Source organism: Mchenga conophoros, linkage group LG2 (assembly GCF_057382185.1).
Source record: "Mchenga conophoros isolate Kocher_MC1m ecotype Shallow Benthic linkage group LG2, M_conophoros_male_GT1.1, whole genome shotgun sequence".
NCBI classification, from domain to species: Eukaryota; Metazoa; Chordata; class Actinopteri; order Cichliformes; family Cichlidae; genus Mchenga; species Mchenga conophoros.
In genome coordinates this window covers 12,182,619-12,207,177 of record NC_140527.1, presented here as the reverse complement: position 1 = coordinate 12,207,177, position 24,559 = coordinate 12,182,619, and the positions used below count along the sequence as shown (strand labels likewise).

General features: G+C 41.6%; 1 protein-coding gene across 4 annotated transcripts in view; it reads left to right on the top strand.

Moving 5' to 3' along the window:
• The window catches only part of LOC146581743 (protocadherin-1-like), a 233,497-nt gene that overhangs the window by 153,400 nt on the left and 55,538 nt on the right, over window positions 1-24,559 (top strand). For 2 of the 4 annotated variants that reach the window (XM_085286455.1, XM_085286461.1), the window contains exon 5: window positions 17,804-20,825. The exons of the other annotated variants lie outside the window; for them this stretch is intronic. In XM_085286455.1, the coding sequence (XP_085142581.1) occupies window positions 17,804-17,862 (59 nt within the window). In that variant the 3' untranslated portion in view covers window positions 17,863-20,825. Of the gene's footprint in view, window positions 1-17,803; window positions 20,826-24,559 lie in introns of those variants that run through there. 4 annotated transcript variants of the gene reach the window in all.

Genomic DNA, 24,559 nt, shown 5'->3' with positions numbered 1-24,559 from the left:
CCGTGATTGGATTAAGCCATCATCCGAGGCAGATGATCTGCCCATCCACCCACACAACAACAGGCAGATCCCTGCCACTTCCCCCTTTCCATAAGCAGATTTGACAGACAATAGTATTATGTCTCCCCCACATGTCTTTCATTAATGCGGATGGGGTGGGAGAGCAGGTAGACAGTAACCGGGACAGACCAGAGCAGCGCTGTGATCTCTGTCCAGGATCCAGACCCCAGAACATGAGTTTCTTCCATATTTCTCAGCCTTTTTTAAGGAAAACAAAACAAAAACATAATCTGTTAAATTTGTCCAGTATAATGATTATAGCTATTTTTTTCATGATGTTTTGTGTGGGCTACATGTACTATTTCATTTTATTTATTCATTTTGTGCGTGCATAAAGTAGAGCAATAACCACTCTGACCAGCTTGGAGGTAGCCTGGCTTTGTTTGCACATGCATGTCTGACAGGATCTGTGAAGTGATGAAACAGCCGTCCAGTGGTTTGTAGTGCAACATCGTCTCTGCTTTTTGTCTTTTATTTTCTGGTTCTGTTTCAGGCTATGTGCGGTGGATGTCAAACACACAGTTGAGTTGTATGTTTTGCTTTGATGAATTAAAGTTACATTTTATTTCCTGGGTCACCCACAGACCCAGAGGATGGACTGTAAGTGGCTGTCAATTTGCATCATTTTTTCTCTTTTCTAAAGCTAACATTAGGAGCTGTTGTTGATACAGTTAATGCTTTACCAGTGATTACACTTCTATTGAATTTCACCTGCTGGTGCTGCATTGATTGTTTCGATCAATTCTTATTCAGAGAGGGTAGATAGGCTGCAATAGAAAAAGACTCTAGAATGATGGTGGTGCCTCAGTCTGCTGTGCAGGCATAAAAATAGTGGGTGCTACCTCCAATAGATCCTGCATGCTCTGAGCATGCTCAGATCCTTCCATAAACCAAAGTTTAGCAAACAAGGAGAAAACTTTAGAACATAAAAAAGAACAAAAATCGATGATAACACTCAGCAGCTGCTGCAGTGCGTAAGTGTTTGGACACCCAGCACATGTCGTCTGACCAACATGAGGACTCAAGCAGTGAGACTGCAGCCACAGCATGTTAACATTTTCAACACCTCAACAACCGAGCAGCGTTTGTTGATTCCGAGCGTGCTCTGTGAGCTTCCAGCCGAAGGCTGCCTCTTTCATGGCCTCGGCTGCAGAAAATCCCCAGATCCAGCAGAGAGCTTCAGGTAGGACAGCAGGTCCCAGTGGAGGAAGACAAAGGGGAAGGGCAAAGGCAGGAGAAAATGAGAAGCAGGACGAGAAGCCTGAGAATGAGATGTTTGAAAGGAAGAGGGTGTGAGGAGGAGGGGGGGAAGGTGAGAAAGATAAGAAGACATATTGAAATGAAGAAAAGGCTTGAAAAGACTTGGATAATGATGATGGAGGAGCAGCACGAAATGGATGAAAAGCAAGAGAAGGCAGAGCAGGAAAGCAAGGAGACAGGAAGAGGAGAATCAAAGAGGTGAAATGAGATAGAAGTGGAAGAATGAAGGAAAGAAGCAGCAAGAGGAAGAAGAGATGGAAGACGAGTCATTGAGCCATACAGAAAGAGAAAAAGCTGGGTAATTATCATGATGAGGAACAGGAATAAGGGAAAATGAGGAAGAGATGGAGAGTGATTATATATGAGAGAGAGGTGGAAGGAATAAAGATGGATGTGATGGGAAAGGAGAAAGATAGGTGTCAAAAGAGTGGGACGTAACAAACCAGGAAGAGAAGAGGGAGGAAAAGAAAAACAGGAGTGAAGTACAAAAGCAGCAGAACCTGGAAAACATGCTGTAAATTTGATTATTTGGAAAGGGAGGAGAAAATGGAAGAAAGAGTAGACTAGAACGGGGCAAAGAGAGGGAATCAAAAGGGGGGCCTCTCCAGGGTTTGAGTCCAGAGTTTGTTTCTCTTCTCGCAGCTCATCTGCCAGGAGGAGGCGCTGGTCTCACCCTGGAACAGACCATCTGTTAGAGATTTGGCTGCTGACCCTGAAATTGCCCCCCCCAACACACACTCATAAATTCACAACCAGGACCTCTGTTGGAGTTCATTTGCAGCGACAAGCATCTGAACATATGGCACCTGCGTGTCTGTGCATCTTTTCTTATCTTCACCACTTATGCACATCAGCTGATCTGACTCATCTGTTCATCGCTGCAGTCTCGTCCCACATCAGAATACCGTCTCCTCTCATGAAGCTTCGCTGTTGTTTGAGGTCGCTGTCTACGTTTTATGTAAGAGCTGTTCTTGGTTGTCACCTGTATGAACGACGAGTGGCTTGCCTCTCCTCGTTCCTGTACTGTACACTCCTGGCACAAAGGTTTTTTTTTTCATGCACTTTGGATTCTTTTTTTTTACATTTCTATAATATAGTGAATAACAGTCACAGTCAATAACAGATGTCATTTTCCGGGCAAATTACTGATTACTATAGTTTTACCACTGCCAAAACATTTGTGCCCGTCTGTAGAGGTCGCAGGACATATGGCACCTACTACAAGTGGAGAAAAATAAGATCTGCCACTGCTATAAAAATTAGACACAAACACACAAAAATCCAAACAACCTTTGTTTAGGATGCTATGGGAGTTGAAAAAAGGTGAATATTAGTGAACTCCAGCCTCCTGTCTGCTGACCGACTTCATGACTCTGTAGTTTCCTGACTTTCTTTTTTCCCCCCACCATAACTATTGCCACTAGTGGGCACTGTCACGTGAAAACATTTTGGTGAAACTGATCTCGTCTCAGGAGAGTGATTTTTAAAAAGTAATTTCGTCTGTTTTCGTCTGTTTGTGAGCAGGTTGCTCTAGTGTATTTTTAAACTGTGATATCGACTGCTGTAGTCTGTATATGTATATTCAACACGCCTGTCTGTGCACACACACACATGCACACAGTCTCTCTAATGTCAGCACTGGTTAGCTGCAGGAACATCCGTCATGCTGCTGGCAGGCTGCAGCATCACTAAGGACTGGAGGTCAAAGGTCAGAGGTCAGGGTGGGAGGCAAGGACAGAGCCCAGGGCCTTGCACACAAGGTTGCATACATACGCACACACACGTGCACACAAACACACACAAGGCGTTTGTCCCTGATGTTGTGGTCACCTCCCCTGCAGCAGAACAGTGTTTTCTCCCCCAGAGGACGGCAAAGTCAAAACTCGACAACCTTCCCTCTCTTTTCCTTTATTTGCCTCCTCTGTCCTTTCCTTCTCTCCTTACCTTTCATCTTGTTCTTTATTTATTTTCCTCCTCATATTTCATTTCCTATATTCATCCCCTTCCCAAGCTTCTCTTCCTACCTCCCTTCTTCCTTCTGCGTGCCTACATCCACGTTTTTATTTGGTTCCTTCGTAGCCGAGGCTCGTTAAGGTCGTTAGCTGCCGTGTGTGGTCGAACCACACTGACATCCGCCTCTTTCACACCACCGCTGTCTCCAGAGAGAGTAGGGAGAGCCGGGCATTCCACCACAGCTGTCCTGCCAGATGTGCTTCAGCTCTTTCACTCTGTAGTCAGAGATTGTTCTGTGTTCTGTAAACTTTGGTTTGCACTGACAGCTGTCGGTGTTTGCCTTGAAGGACACAGTTATATCTGTGTTAGGAAGAAGCACTGGAGGTGTGTTTGATTGTTAAATTATTTGGAAAAAGAGACATAGAAACATCTATAATGTAGCATCACAGTGGCTGTAAATATATATCATTATGTTGCACTGGAAAAGTTCCGCAACCCTACCAACAAATTTCCAAACCATAGCTGATGTAAACGGGGCCGGTGGTCTAATGAGTTTTGCTGACAGTAATATGGATCATGGGATATGTAGTTGTAGATGCTTTTAGATCCCTCTTTGTACAGTTGACACTGAACAAAACCATAGCAGTGAGTTGTGTTGTTGTATTTGATATATATATGTGTGTGTTTATGTGGTGACATTCCTCAAGTAAGGAAGTCATGTCTCACCAAAGAAATGCACAAGGAAATGCAGCTGTGTGTGTGTGTGTGTGTGTCTACAAATATAAACATTTAAAGATGTGTGTGTGTGTGCATGTACACGTTTGACGCAGTATGTGTGCCTCTGTTTGTGTGTGTGTGTGTGTGAGTTTGTGAATTGTTTCGTTCAGATATCTCACCTTTCTGACAGGAAGTCAATTTCCTATTTGCAGTTTGTTCTGGCAGCGATTGGTCCAGTCTGAGTTGATTTGTCTTCATCAGAACCAATCAGATCTCCGCAGTGAACAACTGATTGATCATGTGACCTCCGGGTTTGCATCGTGTCACAGACTGGTGCGGCTTTATTCTCCACCTGTATGTACCTTGGCATCTGCATTTCGGATGACTTTAACGATGTGTGTGCACGCATGTGTGCGATTGCTCGTGCCTTCCTGCAGTGAAAATCTATCAAGAGAAGAAAGAAAAGAGCTTGTCTGTGGTAACTGCAACCTCTGCTATTCATCGCTGTCATTATAGCATTTGAAGCCGCCATATTATTCTGTTTTCTGCTTCTCTCATTGTGTTTACTTGTGTGTGTGGATGAAATGGTTCAACTGTCTCGCATTCAGCAGTGATACAGCAGCTATTTTTCCTCTGTGCCTGACCTAATTGTGGGCTCATTCGACCAACTGCTGAGTTTGTTTGGACGCTTCTTTTGCGCTCAGAGCCCCTACTTAATGTCCATGCAGAGCTCATTAAAGCACAGAAAAAGCCGGCCATAAACACATACACACACACACGCACAGATAAGTGACTCCTGGTGGAGACAAGATGCACTGTGTATAAACAGTTTGTAAAAGTCAGTCAATCAATAAATAATATTAATAATACTAATAATAAATAATGGATTTCTTTTTCAAGAGCTCTTTTTCTGGGGTGTTACTCCCTCCCTGTGTAATCTTTTCCAGGAAGTATTAAAACAAAAGTCATCTAGCTTTTCTTTTTATGTGCTTGTTTGCACACTACTTTGTAGTGACATTTGTGAGCCTACAATCATAATAGAACACATCTTTTAAGGATTTAAGCGAATGCACTGGCAGCCAGGTTGCTGTAGGTTCGACAAATTTGCATCCTGTAGACAACTACTGGACAATAAGGTGACAGCGGTGGCAGTTTTAGGAATGACAAGACATAGTTCATGGATTCATCTACTGCACCGTGAAAACTGTGACGTTTGAAGTGCACCTGGAAGTTTTAGTGCAAGTTCATTGATCTTCTGAAATAAACAACCCTGAAGAGGATTGTGTGCAAGTACACACAGTGAAATGTGTCCTGAGCTGCTCCTTGCCTGTGCAAAACATTATAAACAAAAAGTACATTTAAATTAAAACACTGAAAATGTACATTGTGCAAATGGAATGTTAAAGTGCTTTGTGCCATATTAGCACAGCAATATATAGACAGAGCAATGCAAGGAGAATAGACAAAAGGGCCAAAGTAAAGTAAACAGAGTAACTGACCAGAGTAATGTGAAATGGGATGGATGGATTTAAACACTATCATTTGACATGGCTTAAATGATAAACATTGTTTGTGGTTTGATGTTTAACACCTACAGTTTTGAATGTAATCATTTTTCACTTTCAATTCAGCTCAGTTTTATGTATACAGTGCCAAATCACAACAACAGTCGCCTCAAGGCACTTTATATTGTAGGGTAGACCCTACAATAATACATACAGAGAAAAACCCAACAATCACATGACCCCTTATGAGCAAGCACTTTGGCAACAATGGGAAGAAAAAACTCCCTTTTAACAGGAAGAAAACTTCAGCAGAAGTTTTTTTTTTTTTTTTTTTTTTTTCATAAGTCCAACAGACTTCATAAAAAAAATCCCGGTTATTTCTGGAGCAAAGGGAAGGGTTTTTTTTTTTTTGTTTTTTGTTTTTTTTTTCAAATGCACACGTTTGACTTTTGGATCAAATCCAAATTAAGGCCTTATACCACACTTACATACTGTATAAGTTAAAAAAATTAACCCTGCTTTCATCCACATGTACAAACAATGAACCCCAGGAATAAACTGAAGTGTCTTCAGGTATTCTGTCCCTCACTGTTAAACTTTTGTATTTATGTCAAGCAGAGCTATAGCTCAGAGAAGCATCAAAGTCAAGCACAGGCTCATTCCTGGCAGATTAGCCCCTCCCACTGTGAGTGTTTGGTACACTACTGTCTTAAATGTCATTTTGCCCCTTAAATATCACAATATTATTCCTCAGACACATGTCATTAGTAAGTACTTACGTTTAGATTGATATTCATGCACTATTCGAGAGTTTAGAATCAAAAAACTTAATGTAAAAATGCCATCACTGACTGCAAGAATAAGATACGACATGTGCATCAACCACCTTGACACTGACCCTGAATAAACGTAAACCCTCACATTGGATGATAATGCATTGACTCTGAATCCTGAACAGAAATCCCATAATGCCATGAAGTCATTTCATACGAATATATTTTCACAGCAGAATGTTCTGCAGTATTCTGGGGTAAATCCAGTCTTTCAGTGTGACCTCTATAAGAGATACAATCAATAAAGTTACCTTCTTTAACCTGTTGTCTGACATCATAACCAAATATTTCTGATGCTGCTTCACCTGCGTGAACTCAATTAATCAATAACATTGGAGCCATTGTGCTCTGACTCAATCACTGTTTCACAGGATGCTCAAGTGTTCGATGTGAAGCATGAGTCATCACGCTAACCGCTAAGCGCACACACAGAGCAGGATTTCTTCTGGCCTCTACGCGCTTTAGATAACAGAGCCACTGAAGAGGAGGCGTTCACATTAAAAGGATTGGGCTGGTAGGGGTTGCCGTGGTGACCCCTGCAAAGGCAGCCCTCCAAAAGTTTTATCTTCCTTTTTTTTCACATAAAAAGATTTTTTTCCGTTTCCCTTTTCTTTCTTTCAAAACTGGAGCGCGAGACGGTTGAACTCAAAAAGCTCGAGGAGATCAGACGGAGAAAGCAGCTGCCTAGACGGCGGCGGTCTGTGAGGGAATCGGGAAGTAAAAAAAAAAAAAAGAGTAAAGGGAGACGAACAAAGCAAGGTATGAGCTGTACCGCCGCCGCAGGGTCACAGTCGGTCCCGCCCCCAGACTGTGTTGTCTGTTAGTGAAAGGCGTCAGTGAGGTCGCAGCTCAGCTCATTGTCTGACTTCACTTTGCAGCTCAGCTTCAGTGCACATCCACACACAGTAAACGAAGAGCTGGCTTTGTATATATGTGTGTTTCTGGGGAAGGAATAGAAGGGGGGAATCGGGGGAGGGTGAAGGTGTATTGTAATATTGTATTTGTGGTCACACATGAGAAGATGTAGTTCACTTCCTGTTTCCCGTTCTTGCTAATTTAACAAGAAGGCTGAGCATGAAAGAGAAGAGCTGTAGTAGTGTATTTATGACAGTGAGTACATGGAACTTCTTCTTTGGAACTTCTTTGGAACTTTGGACCAAGCATATGGCTGCACGTCTTCACATCTCACTGCATTTTCTGTCCTTCCAACATTTTGGGCACTTAAAAGTCTGAAACCAGGAAGGCATCTGATTGACCAAAAATGATTCTGCAGCACAACAGCAAGCACAAATGAACTTCCAGAGTGGAAAACATGGACAGAGCTTCTGAGACACAAGAAAAGATTTCCTGTCCTGCAGAAGTCTTTGGGAAACACTTTTCTGTTGAGTTTATGGACTAAGTCACTGTTTTGGTTCATAACAAAATTAAGTCAGTTTGGCATGCTCATTGGCTAATGGTATAGGGTTAACAAATCATTATACAGACACAGGCTTCAAAATGGGACTGGAAACCATGGGTGATGCCGTGGTAGCTATATTCATCTTTTATGTCATCTATGAGTCACACAGAAACAGCTTCAGCCCACAGACCAAATATAAACACTAAATATAGCCACTGCGATGCCATTTAGTAGTGTCTGGAATGTGAACTTTGATCATATTCGAGGAGAAGATGGATTGGCTCTAGTGGCCAATTCACTGCATTTACCAGCATTCCCACATTGGCTTTATATTCCTTTCACGAGTCCTAATTTACTACTCCAATTGTCTGGTCTGCAAACTAGTATTACATAAAGAAACAGAAGATGCAGAGATGGGAACTGATGTTCAATTTACTGAACTTAAGAGAAGTTCAATGATGAATGAAAAGTTACCCATACTTTGCTGTCTGGAACTTTTTTTGCACAATACTCTACTGGCAGCTCTCAAAAAGTTAGAAATGTCAAAAATATAGAAACACAAAGGACGTGGGATCTTCCTTTCATTCATTTTCTATGAGAAGTACTGAATCTCTGGAAAGGAGAAAAAATACCTCTCGCTGTGAGTTAGGAACATAAACCGATTGACAGTCGACATCTGATAACCAATCATCATCTCAATTTTTTTATGTGCATTAAAACTAATTTACTTGAAGAATATTTCTTAATATAACAGCTCATAATGAAAGAGAAATAACGAACATAGACAAGAGTACTGGGAGGCTAGAGGCAGGTGTCAAAAGCAAAAGAAAGAGGCTCATAGTGAGAGGCTGGACACTTGCTGACACGATTGTTTAGACAGAGAAAAGGATGTGCAGCAAGTCAGGGTGATTAAGGATAGATGTGGAAAGAGAGTGTGCTGAGAACATGTATTTTACACGTATTTTAAAGGGCTGATGAATGAAGAAAATGAGAGAGAGGATGGATGGAGGACAGTGAATGAATCAGGATGGATGCACAGGATTATTAAGGAGGAAGTGAGGGCAGCGGTGAAGAGGATGAGGAGTGAGAGGGGACACCTGTGGAGGTATGGAGATGTCTGGGTGAGAGGGCAGTGGGCTTTTAAACCACATTGTTTAACAGTCCTGTGGAGCGAGAGGATGTGTGAGGAATGGACAACAAGCGCAAGCCTGATGTGCAGAACTGTAGTAACCACAGAGGGTTAAAACATGACGCTATGCGAGTACATTACTAGTAACATTTGATTGGTCTTGAATTTACTCCGCCCCCCTTTTGGTCGTCAGGCTCTTTGATTCACTCTCTTATAGCTCCACCCACCCTGCAGGCATGCGAATGACTTCAATACTTCTTATCATATGTTAAAACTCTACTCATAGGCTCAAGAAATGGCTTCTGCCTTTACAGCGGGGCATCTGAAAGTGTCCCCTAAATCATGTCCAGCTTTGTCTCATCTCACTCTGACTGGCTGAGTGTCTGTCTGTCTGTCTGTCTGTCTGTCTGTCTGCCATCGAGTGTTTGAGGAAAAAAGAAGCTATAAGTCAAAGTGTGAGCAGAAGAGCTAAAAGTGATTTGACCAAAGGGAAAAAAAAGGAATAGAGAAGAAAAAGTGGAGAAGCGAGAGAAAGCAGAACACTTAAGAGAGAAAATCGACTTTGAAAAATGAGAAAGAGGGAGCGACGGGTCAGAGCGGCACCAATAAAGCGAAAAGAAAGATAAAAGATTCAGTCTTGGCAGGAGAAACTGAGGCGTTTTCCTGAGAGCTCTTCAGCCCGGTGGACACATCCAGCTTCCCTCTCCGCTCTCCCACAGCCATTTAACTGATTTAATTCTCCAAAATGGAGTCTCTCTGTCAGTCTGAGCAGTTTTTTTCTCAGCTGTCACATTTGAGACGCTCTCCTCAGCCTGTTCCACAGTAAATCTGTTTAACAGCAGCACATAAAAAAACACATAAATTCAAAGGATGAGCTACGTAAAACAGCACAACAAGTATGCCAGAACCTAATAAAGACTGCAGTACAGCTGACTACTGACAGCGTTATCCAATGCAATGCAATAAGCTAATGCTAACCGATGAGGTACTATGGGCAGACATGCTGCAGACGACACCAAGAAAGGCTCAAGGCTGACAGACGGCGAATATCTGATGAGTCAGTCAGAGCTCAAGTTAAATTTAAAGCGACTCGGATAACTGGCCCAGTTCTGAAAAAAGTCCAAATAGGGGCATAACATGGAAATATTAGTGGGAATGTTAAAGGAATATGAAGATGAAAATCTGTTCCTGTGAGAACGTTGCTCTGCTGAAAAACATTTGATGGGATGGTGGTCTGCGCATGAACAGGTAGCTGTGTGGCGCCATGCACCGCAACCTTGCAGGTTAAGTCTCCATTTGGAGACACGTCTGTTCAAAGTAAACATTTATTTGTCTTAAAAAGTGAAATCTGTCAGGTTTGGGACTTTGTGTTCAGGCATTGTGTTTCCCACTAAGCGGGTAAAAGTTTACTTGTCTGCATCATTACATTTTAAGGTTTGTTTGAACCTTTGCATGTTTGTGGCGATTTAGCTGGTCTCCTCTTCTTTACTTTCTATATTTTGGAAATTAAACCTCTGGTGGTTTAAGTCTCCGCATGTTGCTGGCAGCAGTTCTTGCAAATTGAACCATTTAGTGAACTACCAGTCGGACCGCAGGAGTGCGGCACGTCGAGTGCAGGACAAAAGGACAGTTTAAAAAGGACAGGCCACTCAAACAGTCAGCAGACCCCACATGTGCAGTGTGTTTATTCTTTTGTGGACAGTGTGAAAAGGAAGCCTGGAGCTGTGAATAGAGCACACTGCTGGATAGCGACCATTGCATTATCACAGGCCTGACAGACAGAGAGGGGTGTCGCGCCACACTGCCACTTTACTTACCACTGAAATTTCTCCTTTATGCTTCTATACGGTGCTTTTCATGCAGGTACGTGCCTTTGCGCCTTTTTATATTCTCCATTGTGTGCTCCTGCTGCTGCTGCTGCTGGAGACTCACCGGCTGGAGAATGCGCAGGCTAATGCAGAGAGCTCCTCTGCCTGTGTTGAGGCTGTGTTAAAAGGGGTCTTTATGTCAGTTCCTTCACCATCTGAAGTCCTGAGAGAGCCTCGGGGACGGCAGAAAACAGACTGCGAAAACACTCGGTAATTCATATTCAGCGGCTCGGTTTTGTGGGTAGATTTGCCTTTGATGTGATTCCCATTGTTAACCTGTTCATATAATAGGATCATGCTCAGAATTTTTCCAGGAAGAAATGATGATGATGACATCAAATAGTGCTTCAGTATGCCTAGCCTTGTGACCAATGAGCTCTTTTGTATCATTATTATATAATGTGTCCATATTATATAATGTGCGCTAAATAATACATGGCATATTTCACAGGTTGAAGTTTGAAGAAGGTTCAACTTCACCAAAAATATGGTTTGATAACTTGGCTGTACTCTTGTAGATTTCTTAAAGGTATTTAGAATCTCACTTGCAGATAAAACATAGATTTCACATCACTTCATTTCCTGTTTTTATTAAAGTATGCGTTAGTTCCCCCTCTTATGTCAAGACTGGGTATATACATCCATCCGTTCCCCCCCGATGCCTCCACACTCATCACTGAGAGTGTAAATCAGCTGATCGTTCGCCACGCCCCGTTTGGTGGCATGGCGAACGGGGAAGTTTATCCACTTTGCATATTGCCCAAGGGTTGCAGGGTTTTTTTTCTCTCCATCAAAACTCTTTGTTTTTTAAATTATTTCCTTAAAAGTGCGTCTGTATTTGACAGTCTATCCCGACACCTTGAATTTTGCTGGTCAGCTTTTTACCTCAACAGATGTGAGTGTCCTTGTTGGAATGTCTTTTATTTGATTCCTCACATTTCTTTATGAGTGATTTTTTTTTTTTTTACTTTGCAGCGATGTTTAAATACCAACACTCTTCTGCAATCAAAATGGACATGATTGTGTAGTGGTAATCATTGCACCGGCTTTTAAAAAGCATAGTCTGCATCCACATGTGCATGATAAAATAAAAATATGCAAAGATTTAAATAAGATTTGGTCTCGGTCTGACTGAAGCAGTGCTGAAACTGTGGTTCGTGTCCTCTGGGAGAAACAGAAAAGGGGGACATTGTGGCCAGAACCCAGCATGTATACTGGTGTGACCGGGTGATTTGTGGAGGCATCGTTAATGCTGACTGATATAAACTGGCTTTGGAGTAACATCCAGATGACGATGTTTTCTTCAGGAAAGCTTTGCTTATTTAAGCTCTATGATCCTAAAACATGTTTGATTTTTTTTAAACATCATGCCTTTGTAGTACTACCTCAGCTACTAAACTACTACCTGCAGTCCAGACCTGTCAATACTGATAACATTTGCTGTATTAATAAAATAAGAATACTACAAAGAAGACCCCAAACTGCTCAGCAGCTGAACTCCTGCACCAGCCAGCAGCTGTTAACAGAGATGCTGGCAGATTACCCAGCTTATTGATGTTGCTCGTATAATAACCGTGGGGTTCAAATGACATGCAAATCATTGTTTTCTGTTTTATTTACAGTAATAAAGTCATTAAGTTCTAGTTTTAGCCAAGGGTGATTTTTGTGTGTTATAAGATAGCGCTAGCAGGGATTAGCTTAGTTTAGCATAAAGACTGAAAACATCTGGAAGCAGAAAATTCTCCACATTTGCTATAATCGACACTTTTTCATATGCAAATAAAAAAAGTGGGAGTGGGATTAAACCTCTGAAGCCAAACTGGTTTTACATTTGGATTATTTTGTAGATTAATCAAACTGGATGTTGTTCATACATTTGCCACAGTTGTGGGATAGAAACGGCTCTGTGTGCAGCACTCGATGGAGTCATCCGCCGCTTGTTTTGTTCTTTCTGTTTTTGAAAGTGGCCTCCTGCCTGCTCTCGCTGCACATTGACCTCTGACCTCCTTTACTGAAACAGGAACCATGTCTTCATGTTGAAAAGAAAACAAAGAAAAGAGGAAACAAACACCTGTGCGCACTGACTGCATACAAAGTAGCTCTGGGTAAAAACATATAATTGTAAGTCATCCTTGAAGGATAAACACATATTTATCATTTTCACAGCTTTTATTAGAGCAGGGTAGGACAGAATGCCGATATTGTTCCGTATCTTTTTCCGAGTAAAGCAAACAAGAGGACTGCGGAGGTGTTTGCTGAGTGGCATGTGCTCGTTCTCAGAAATTCATTTCTCACAATTTGCTGGAAGGCCAGAAAACATATTTATAACATTTATAACTATGACACCTGGTCTTTGACTTTCAGCTTTCTGCTGTTGGATTTTTCCAAGTCATGGCAGGAATCTTTCTAATTTTATTTAGAGCTTCAATTGCCGGGCCTTTTTGTCCTTCTGGTTAACAACTCAAAGTTAAAGAACAAAAGCAAAAATGCACAGCTCTCCTCTCTGGAATATTTTCAATAGCCTTTAGTCGAGGTTTGAATGTTTGACTGTTTGAAGCTTTGTTCTCAGAGGAAGGCTGGTGTTGAAATGCTCGAGAGAGTTTTGTGTTTTTAACTTGCTCTTTGAACAGATGGATTGACTTAAGGCTTCATAACCTCTCTCTGTGAACAGAACCTTGGTGTTTGTTTGCTCAATGAAACTCAATTTATCCACAGTAAGCAGCAAGGGCAACTATCTTGACTTTATAAACTCATAAAGTGCTGCATGCTTAGTCTGCACCAAACAGGAGGACAGAAATTTCACTTTCACTTTGCGGTTCAACAGCCTGATTAGAGGCTGTGACACAGCCCCACGATCCGCGTCCCGCTGCGGTATTTATCCCTAATGGAACTGTGCGTTACTTTATTGTGAGCACGGTATATCAACTTGGATGGATCTTCCATCAAACAAACCTTGTAAATCATAATGATTTTGTGAAAATAGTCTACTTTGAAGAGCTTATTCAGTTCTACTGTTTTCTTTTGTTTGTACCTGAAATGTGTGAGTAGAAGGAAAGAAACGTCCAATTTTATCTCATTGATAACTTTATCTTATGATAACTGCAATATAAGGATAAAAAAACTGAGGCTAAAGTTCTGAGCTGGACTCTCTTAAAGTAAACATGTCACTGCAGATGACTTTTCCTTTCTGTTAAAGGGAGTTTCTCCTCCTGACTGTGATGTATTCGTATTTTATTTTGAATTCCTTTTAATTTGTTGTTTTCCCAGCTGAATTTCTAGTGGATACTCATTTTAAAAAAAAATCTAATTTCTGCTCTTCTATCATTTTTTTTTTTTATGTTTAATGACATCTTACTCACTGGGTAAGTGAGTAAGATGTCCATAACCCCTTTGGTTCTCTGATTGGAGGGCCACTCCAAAAGTGTAAAGGAGACATATTAGGTCAGGGTGGCTGATGTGTACGCGGCGCATCCAGTTTTGTGGCTCCAGTACAGCCACAGTCTGATGACCATTGAGCACCTCCTCTGCTGTAGTTTGAGTTTAAGAGCCTTGCTAAAGGGCACTTTAAATGAAGTGAGGACAAGTGGCTTTCTGTTACTTTCCACGGGCAGATTTTTCAAACCACGCTTCTAAAGATCATCTGCACACATTGCATGTTGCATTATTATTGAGCAACGTGTAGTTTTGTACAAGCATCCAGTTTTGAAACTGTCCTTTTATAGCTTTGATAAAAAGATTTTAAAAAAATGGCAGCTGTCCTTTAAATGCTCGTCTTTTAAACACAAGGTTCAGTAATGAGCAGCTTCCTGTTAGCTTTTATCGCCTTTCACAACCTTCTTGTTCAGATGGTTTCAAAAGAGAAGGCTACCTGTGAATTTAGAGTATTTTAAGGCCAATATGCAAAGATTGAGAATGAACATCCAAGCTTTTTTTATTAATATGTTTTAATCACTTGAACGTTTTTAATTATGATTTTAAAGTGTCCTTAAGGCTTTATTACTTGCAGAAGAGAAATATTTTGTGTGTTTTGTGGGTCATTTTAGACACTTTGCCACAAAATTCTACGGGTCATGATTCATACCTTTGCATAGACTGAAATTCACTTTGAACAGAACATAACAGGGAAATATAAAAAACAGTTGATCTGTTTTAGGCCATTTAGTAAATTCTAATAATATTTTTATTGACTGATTCTGAGCTCGGTGTACGATTATGAATTTTTCAGTCTAGGATTCCACGATTAATTTATAAAGAACATAGTTACATGTTAAGCTAAAAGACCAACCTGCCTGATTTAGAGCTACACATTCCAAATTAAAGTCCTATTTATAGACTCATGCGGCTTAAAGGCCAAGATCTTCTGCACCTTTCAGCACCTGTCAGGTCTTCAGGCTTCAGTCTCTATGCTCCAAACAACACTCGTAGCATTTCGCATTCTCCCGCATAAATGTTAACCCATGCTAAAATTACATACAGTATCTGCCTCGGAGCCTTGTGTAACCTAGCTTTGATTCAGCGCTGTTGTGACCCACTTCTAGATCAATGACATCTGGAGGAGGAGAAGGTGGCAGGGAGGAAGGGAGGGAAGGTTGCTGGGAAGTGCTGATGATGTCTAACAAACGCGCCCGGCGGGAGGTAACCTCTGGAGCAGGTAGCGTGGAGGAGGCGCTAAACGAGAACGATGTCCAACTGTGTCTTTCATTATGAACAGATGCTGCCATGATGGTAGGGAGGAGGACGAGGAGGCAGAATTCAAGAGGAGGAACAGGGAGACTTCCTCCTTAATTCAAGGAGGAGAATTAATAAGAAGGGACGCAGAGGAAAGAGCAGGAAGATCGAGGAAAAGAAAGGAGTGCGTGAGGTGAAGAAGAGCTAACAATCCAGAGGGGGAGCTCTAGGAAAAGACGAAAAATGTACAGAGCAAGAAAAATAGAATAAAAAGAAAAAGAGAGAGATGAGGAAGACCTTACTTAGAGACTGTAATCCCTGAAAAGTGCAGCAGCACCTCTGGCCATGGATACATGCTTAAATATCGCACTTCACTACTGTTAAAATCTAAAGTCAATGCTAGATCACAGCACACTGCAGCCAATTGCTGCAGCGTGTGCGTGTGCACGTGTGTGTGCAAGTATGTGTGCACGTGTGGGTCTATACGTTCCTCCAGGTTCATTGTACAACTTGATTCAGCCCGATTCATTACTTGAAGGTCACTAATGTCTTGACACATAAACACACACCCACAGTGTATTGAATTAAATATTCATAATACTGCGACTGTAGCAGACTATTGAGGCGCATTCAGGTTGAACAAGAAGAGATTTTTTGCACGTTGACCTCCAGACGGCCGTCTGAGGTTATTCACCTCAAACAACAATGAACTTACTGCAGAGATGTTAGCTGTATCTAATTCCGTTTATGAGCCTTTATATTCACTTTTGATGGCATTAGAAATGCCTTAATATTGAGCCTGAATGGACCTTTGGTGATTGGTCACTCTCAAGCAGAGCAATCTCAGGTGATTGTGTAGTTTGCATGTAAAATTAAAGCAATCCAATGAACTTCAACTACCACATTTACAATAAAAGTGATTATAAGTCGGATTATAAGTTACATGTTTTTTATTTTGCATGTTTTTATTATGATTATCATAATTATTATGACAGTTGATTGTAAAGTATATACAGTAAGAACCCTGTGCAGAAGTGCGTATAGTGCGGTGGTTTACACATTCGCTTAAAAAGCGATCTCCCAGCAGGAGATCAGATTCCTTTGGGGTTGTATCAGGAAGGACATCCGGCATCAAACATGTGGAGCTTTCCGCTGTGGCGGTCCTTTGTCAGTGAGGGAGCAGCCGAAAGTAGCTTTATGTAGAAATACGCAGAATTAGTTGTAGATAATTATAAAGACATAACGGCACGAGCAGTGCTGTAGGAGGGGCTCCAGAGTCACACCTGTAAACAGCCTGTCCACATGGCTAGCTAACAACTGCAATGCAAGTGAGCTGTGGCTCTGTGAGACCTCTTTCTGTCACTGTATTCACAGGTGCCTGAGGTATCAGTAATGAGGATCAGCATGTATACTTGCACAAACACTGCATGTAAAGCAGCAGAAATGTTTGGAGGGGTATTTGGATCAGAGCTGTAGACATGGGCTACACCAGAGTGACAATAATCAAACACCCGGAGTGCAAAAGAATAAACAGCCATGAGAGCATGGAGAGCTTCAGCAGCCTTTACCCACATTCCTGTTTTATCCGCACCTTCTCAGGTGACGACGTTTAGAACAATGGTGCAAAAGTGCATTTCTATGAATCTTCAATATTTCTTTGTACGGAAAATTCAAAGCCAAAGACTCACAAGCTACCAGTAATAGTGTAATCATTTAAATGACTGAGGGTGCAAGGCATACGTGTACGTTCATGCAGAACCTGGCCTGACAGAAATGTGCAAAACCGAACTCGGTCCACCTGACTCAGGCCAACAATGACAGAACAATTAGCAAACGTTAACGTGAGCTTTTGCAAACCTCGGCTCAAGATAGTTTTATTATTATTATTACTTTATTTAAACTGCTCGTTAACAGGAATTAAACTTTTAAATGAAATCGGAAGCTAGCTTATCCAATTAGCCTGTCTCAAACTGTCATGGCTGACTAAATTAACAAAGTTCACATAATCTTATATATTCGTGTCTTGATTTATAAAACATGTAGTTCTGTTTCTGAATTTCTGTTCATACCAAAATGGTTGTTTGACTGAATCCAATGTGATCAGCGAGACTCAATGATTTGGTCTTTTTTTTAACAGCTGTATATAACTGTGGCCATGTGAGTTTATGAATGGTGCACTTATTTTTTTTAAAGATATTTTCAAACTGATCAGTGAATTCATTTTGCGTATTTTGCCCCCACATTTTTTTTAATTAGCTTCCTTTTTTAAGCATCATTTTTCCTTCAACCAGCTTTCAATTACTCCTACGTTTTTTGGCATTTTTTTCTCATTTCTGAGACATTTTGCATGGAATGTGATATCTACGTTGCGTTACCTGAGGTGTAAGACGTCCGTATCTATCCTCTTGTAGGTGGAGCGTCGTCAAGCACCCAGCTGGAGAAGGGGGCCGGACATAAAAGACTGCCTTAAGACAAAACTAAAGACACAAAGAGCATCTAAAGCTTCTTTTTTTTTCCTCCTTGAATTTACAAAAAGAAAACCGATTCAGTCCTCAAGCTTTTTCTGTCTCTGCTTCAGTTCTGAGGATTTTTTCTCTTCCCTCCTTGCCTGTGGTGGTTGTGAACTGCTTTTTTTGCTTCATGTTTCACTTCGTACAAGTTCCCATCGAGGAGAATCAAAAAACAAAAACCTGATTAAAGAAATATTTTTTGGTTGGAGAAATTTTCCCGAATAACGAGGAGTTAATCATCTTTGGTTCCTCTGGGATCTTTTTTTTTGTTTTTGTCCCTCCTCATCCTCGGTAGGTCACTTTTTGGGGAGCGGATTTGTACCTTTTCGCCTACGCTGCACTGTTCTCTTTGTGGATGTAACTGACGCCTAAGTGGACTCGTCACGATCGCAGTGGATTATTGGCCTTTTGTGGGTTTTTGCTCTTGTCGCCTCTTTTTATCAGCTGGTTTGAAGCTTCTTTTCTGTGTGAGAACTACACATTGTTTCCCAAAAGTCACATTTTATGGGCCATATTTGAACTTTATTGACCTTTCTCCAAAAGTTGATTCTGTTCATCTGGACATAGCATTTTGTGGGAGAAAAGTTTCGTCACTCATCCAAGTGACTTCTTCAGTCTCAGCTGACTGCAGGTTCCCCCAATCTTATAAATGGCTCGTCTAGCACAGCACAAGAAGTCTAAGACCAGGCAACAAAGGAAGTTTGACTTACTTGTTGTACGTCGGAAACCACCACAAAATATGGAGAGTGTCCTCAGTGACCAGAAGAGACAAGGATGCAACACCGAGGATGTGGATAAGTGGGTGAAGAATTTGTCTGACAGACAGCTCACCAAAACAAAGAAAAACATCCTTGCTAAAGGGTTGGATTTTGCTGTCACACCAAGACAAATCCCACTAGTGGAGCTGATCGCAGCCACAGAAACAGCAATTCGTAACAACAATATTGCAGAAGTGGAAGCAGAGCAACTACGGACGAAAGTTTCGGCCTGTCTCAGCAACGCAAAGCCCCCAGCATCCAACATCACCATGGAGGAGAGGAAGGCACTCACATCACTTAGTGATGACAACAACATTATCATCCTTCCAGCAGACAAGGGTAGGTGCACAGTACTGCTAAACCAGAAAGGCTATCATGAGAAAAATTTGTCACAACTCAGTGACGAAAATACTTATGAGCCCCTGAAACGAGACCAAGGAAGTGGCTACAGGAAGAGGGTGATAGACTGTCTGAAGCAGTTAGAACAAGACAAGGCTATTGACCGGACCTCGCATCACAGGCTATACCCAAGAGAGTCTACACCAAGTCTGTATGGTTTACCGAAAATACATGAACAGGGTGCACCTTTAAGACCGATTGTCTGCATGATCAACTTGGTCACCTATAACATCTCCAAGTTTCTGGCTTCGATCCTCAACCCGCTGGTGGGCAGCTCTGAACACCACATCCAGTTGTTGAGAAGGTGAGAAATGTTATTATGGAGTCAGATGAAACAATGGTCTCGTACGACGTTACATCTCTCTTCACTTGCATCCCAGTCACGGAAGCGTTGGAGGTAGTCCGTAAAAGATTACAGGATGACACCAACCTCAGCAACAGGACCACTCTCAGCATCGACCAAGTGTGTTTGCTTTTGGAACTGTGTCTTCATTCCACCTACTTCACATACAAGGGTCAGTTCTACAGGCAGAAACATGGGTGCGCCATGGGCTCCCCAGTTTCACCCATCGTGGCCAATTTGTACATGGAAGAAGTGGAAAAGATGGCTTTGCTATCCTACCCTGGAACACCACCAAGCCATTGGTTCAGATATGTGGATGACACCTGGGTGAAAATCAAATCTCAGGACATACTACATTTCACGGATCACATTAACTCGGTGGACCGACACCGTCACCAGGGAGGATATGAAAAGTGGCAGGTTAGCCTTCTTAGACTGTGAAATTTCCATCAGTAATTTGGGACATCTAAAAGCTGACGTGTACCGTAAACCTACACATACGGATCAGTATTTAAGGTTTGACTCTCATCATCCACTGGAGCACAAACTGGGTGTCATCAGGATGCTACAACACAGAGCGAACACCATCCCCACTGACACAGCGGCCAGGGAGGCAGAAGAACAGCACATCAAGAAGGCCCTGAGTAAATGTGGTTATCCCAGCTGGACTTTTGTCAAAGCTGGAAAGGCACCTAAAGAAAGCTCCAGCCGATCCAGGAGAGAAGGACAACCGCTGCCCAAGCGAAAACCTGTAGTGATCCCATATGTGTCAGGAATATCAGAGCAGTTAAGATGCATTTTTTCTAAACACTGGGTCTCTGTGGCTTTTAAACCCCAAAACACGCTGTGCCAAAAACTGGTCCACCCCAAGGATCGGGTCCTCCAACACAAACAGAGTAACATAGTGTACGCTGTTAAGTGCCAGGAGGATTGCCATGATTTATACATCAGGGAAACCAAACAACCTTTGGCGAAGCGGATGGCACAACACAGAAGAGCTACCTCGTCAGGCCAGGACTCTGCAGTCTATTTACACCTACAGGCCAGTGGACACTCTTTCAATGATGAGGATGTACACATCCTGGACAGGGAGGAATGCTGGTTTGAGCGCGGAGTCAAGGAGGCCATTTACGTGAAAAGGGAAAGACCATCTCTGAATCGAGGAGGGGGCCTAAGGGTACATCTGTCACCATCTTACAATGCTGTGATTGCAGCCATTCCCTAACTCTCTGTGAATGGTACTCATAGCCATTGATCAGTGGGCTTTGGTCAGTGGGTTTTGGTCAGTGGTTGTTGATCAATGGTCATGAGAATTTGCATAATTACGATTAAGGAACTGACTTCCCAGCCCATTGTTCCTTCAGTGGGCTGGTTTCAGTCATTATGCAAATGAACTGTTTATAAGACTGGGGAAACCTGCAGTCAGCTGAGACTGAAGAAGTCACTTGGATGAGTGACGAAACGTTTCTCCCACAAAACGCTACATTCAGATGAACAGAGTCAACTTTTGGAGATTTACTTTCCTGGATGATTGAGAATGCATCAAGAAGATTTATTGACCTTTGTTTCCTTTTTCTGTAGCCCCCGTGCCTGGAGTTGATGAGTGACAGTCAGGGTTCGGAGGACAGGGTGATTGGCAGATAATCAGCCAACCTGCTTTCTCTCACAGGCCGACAGAAAGGCTTGTCAGGGTGGACAGAAACTCACTCCTGCCACTTCACTTCCTTTATAATTGATTTAGAATTGACTGGCCACACTCTTACATTCAGATGTCCTCTTGTTTGTCTTGTAAACTGGAGTCAGATGATAAAATGAAAATCAGTTTAATCTATGTTTCCAGTGTAGAAGTTGCGGCGAGCTCAGAGACTGAAAGCTGGAGAAAACTGCTGCATGAAGAAGAAAGGAAAAAGACGATGCATTCATTCATTTTTTTATTCAGGTTACTGATAAAGTTACAGGTCATTAGGTTAAAATTCAGAGAAAAATAAAACAAATCTTTGTATAATTACAAATTTACTAGAATTTATTGATTCTTTCTTCTTTTTTGCACATTCAATTTCTGTTTTATCAAATGAGACATTTTTAGTAAAGTCAATGGACTTATTTGAAGTTTATGAGCATTTTCTTATAATTGGTTGATGAATTCCTGAAAAACCTTTCGATGGAATTAAAACAGCAGCTTTGTTCTGCTTCCGGTTGCTGTGCTGAGCAAACGCCATCATCCTGTATCTAAAACCAGAACTATTATTATTATCTAAAGAACTACAAGCACCAAAAGATAACTGATAACTTTATCATAGTATATACTGTGTCGCAATACATAAATATTCAGACGCGATCATTCTGTCGTGATCTCTCTGTTTAAAGTCTGCTGCTGCTCCATATCCAAACCACAGTCAGCTCCACGTCCTCCTTTACCCCTCCTGTCCAAAAAAGCTCATTTTAACAACAAATAGCTTGGAGATTTCCTTTTTTTTAGGCCATTTAAGATTTAACTGCCAGTGAATCCTGTCATTCAGGCAGTTAGACTCCTTATCGACCTGTTAATCAAATCATTAACGACTGAAGCTCTTATTGACCTGCCAATCAGAGCTTTTCTTTCTTGTATCTTCCAGTAAATAGACTTGTGTAGGACTCAGCTGGTTGGTTGGTTAGTGCTACAGCTTAGTAACAAATGAATAACAGCCGAAAACCAGGATTATTTGTTTGTAAGTACAAAAGTGTGTTTATTCTGACTTATAGCGGTATGTTTATGGGATATAAAGTTGTAAAATGGTGTATGAATTTGAATATTTGTAGTGATCACTGGTTTGCTGTAGAAATCCAACAGAGCAGCTCAGTGGCTTGCTACTGTACCTGTGAATGTACTTTGTATTCAGAGGTTTTTATTAAAATAAATAAGTGCTGATATCATGTACCGCAGCTTTACTTTCTCTTTTCATCTGTTTTCTGCACGTCTGAAGCCAAAAGCAACACACACACACACACACACACAGAAAGTTTGCTCTTGTTCCTGAGCACCTTGTATGAGACACCTTAACGTATCTATTTTCACGGGAGACCTCAGCGGGGATATCATATTGACTTTGCTTCCAAAGTTTTAATTGCACAATTATGTATCATCTCAAGCTGCTTGATTATTGATCGTGGAAAGCATAAACATGTTTGCAGTGTTGATGAGTAAACCCTCTCTAATGAGCCTGCACTCAGTAAACTAGCTCATGTTTCTACATGACTGTTGTGGAATCTAAAGTAAGGCCCAATCTTCTTAAACCTTTCCGAAATATTGATGATTATCCCTAACTTATTGACTTCAGTAGAAGGCATCACCCCAGAGAGTGTGCTGAAATGTTTCTCCTCCTTCTAAGTGAAAGGCGTGAGTTCTCACACCAGTACAAAGACGGGGAACTGTCCGCATCGGTCTCATCAAGTTAAAAGAATTTCAGCTGATGCGAAGATCCAACAATGAGCTGGTTTAAGTTAGATCAACAGGTTCAGTCAACTCAAGAATTTTCCCACCATTAGTTGCACTTCAAGAAAAACTCATGGTGCAGTAATCTGAATATTTGGTGTCAGTGCAACACTGACTCCATTCTTTGAGGGTTGTGATGCTGCGCTGTAGGGTATTGTTTCATGTACCACATGACTGTGAGGGATAGAGATGGACTAGCTCGTCGTTAACGTGGCCCATTGGTTCATAAAGAATCGACCACTGGGGCTCATGCTTGATATAGACCCGTTCTTTGACCTTAACTTTCAGTGTTTGTTCTGGCAATTGAACAGTTTTTAAGAATAAACTCAGAGGATCAAAGGTCAAAGGATGTGAAATGCAAACATTTCCGAGCGTTCAAATTGACCTGGAGATGAAAAGAAAAGGACAGCGACTCAGAGCGCTTAGTCTTTTTTTATCAGTATAATTAAATATCATGCAGTCACTGAGGCTTCACCGCAGTGAAAATAGCTTCGTGTGTGTGTGTGCGCGGCTGTGCGTGTGTGAAGTTTCTGTGAAATGTGTGTCGTTGCAAACTTTTTGAAGTTTGTGTCTGCTCACTCAGGTACGCTGCTGTCATTTTCTGACTAATTTTCTCCTTCAGTGACAGCTCTACACCTGGTTACACACACGCGCACAAACGCACACACCCCTCTGAGCCCATATACGTGAGCTGCTGTCACTTGGACTATGTGACTAAATTTCTATCAGCTATACTGTGCCTGCGGGTGCACAGTTGAGTATTCTAGCTGACTTTAACCTGTTGAGAATCCAGAGATTTGAACCCGAGTGGGGTCACTGATCTCCTGAACTCTGGTCCACCTATCATAGGTGCTGTTTACCTTCAGCTCAGGTCAGAAAAAAGAATGACAAGCAGTAGATTTATCAGCCGTAAGCCGTCCACACCTTTGCACAGGTCACTGACATCCACGAGTTTTAGGTCTGTGGTATGCAAAACGTGCAAAATAGTTTTTTCCCTGTTTTAGATCAAACAGATGCCATGAAAAGATTCATATTATATTTTTTAAATGTCTTTCCCTGAACATGAAGGCAGTTTTGCACCAGTCTTATGTTACTGTAGGCTCTTTATAAAACACCTGCAGGAGGCTGTTTTGGTGATTTAAAATAGAACTAAAGTTTCGCGTCTGGATGAGGACAAACTGCACTTTCCTTACAGGTCACACTCATATTACATTAGATTGGAATGAATCATTTTCAGCACAGAACTGAATATAATTAGTTAGTAAATAGACATGTTTTTATATACTAATAGAAGCCAATAAAGTAAATAAAGCTGAAAACTGGACGTTTTTGGAAAACAGTACATGTAAAAATATGTCGGGAGTCTCAAAGATTTGTATATTTTTCTCATGTACTGTGGAGCTTTGCTTCTCACCGGTTTTACACACCAAGCACATTGTAAACAAAATGACAGGAAATTCAGAATTTTTCAGATCTGAATTTGTCCTGTAACGTACATATGCACCAAAAAAATGCACTGAAAAAAAAAAAAGAACTAGAGTCGACATGAAGCTTGTCCTGATGTTTCTAAAGAAGAATAGCTAGAAACTGAATCTCTGGATACACCCAGTTCTCAGGAGAAGGCAGCGGCAGGGAGATTTTCAGGAGTTGAAGCTGTTTCACGGCCGCTTTCGTCCGTACTTCAG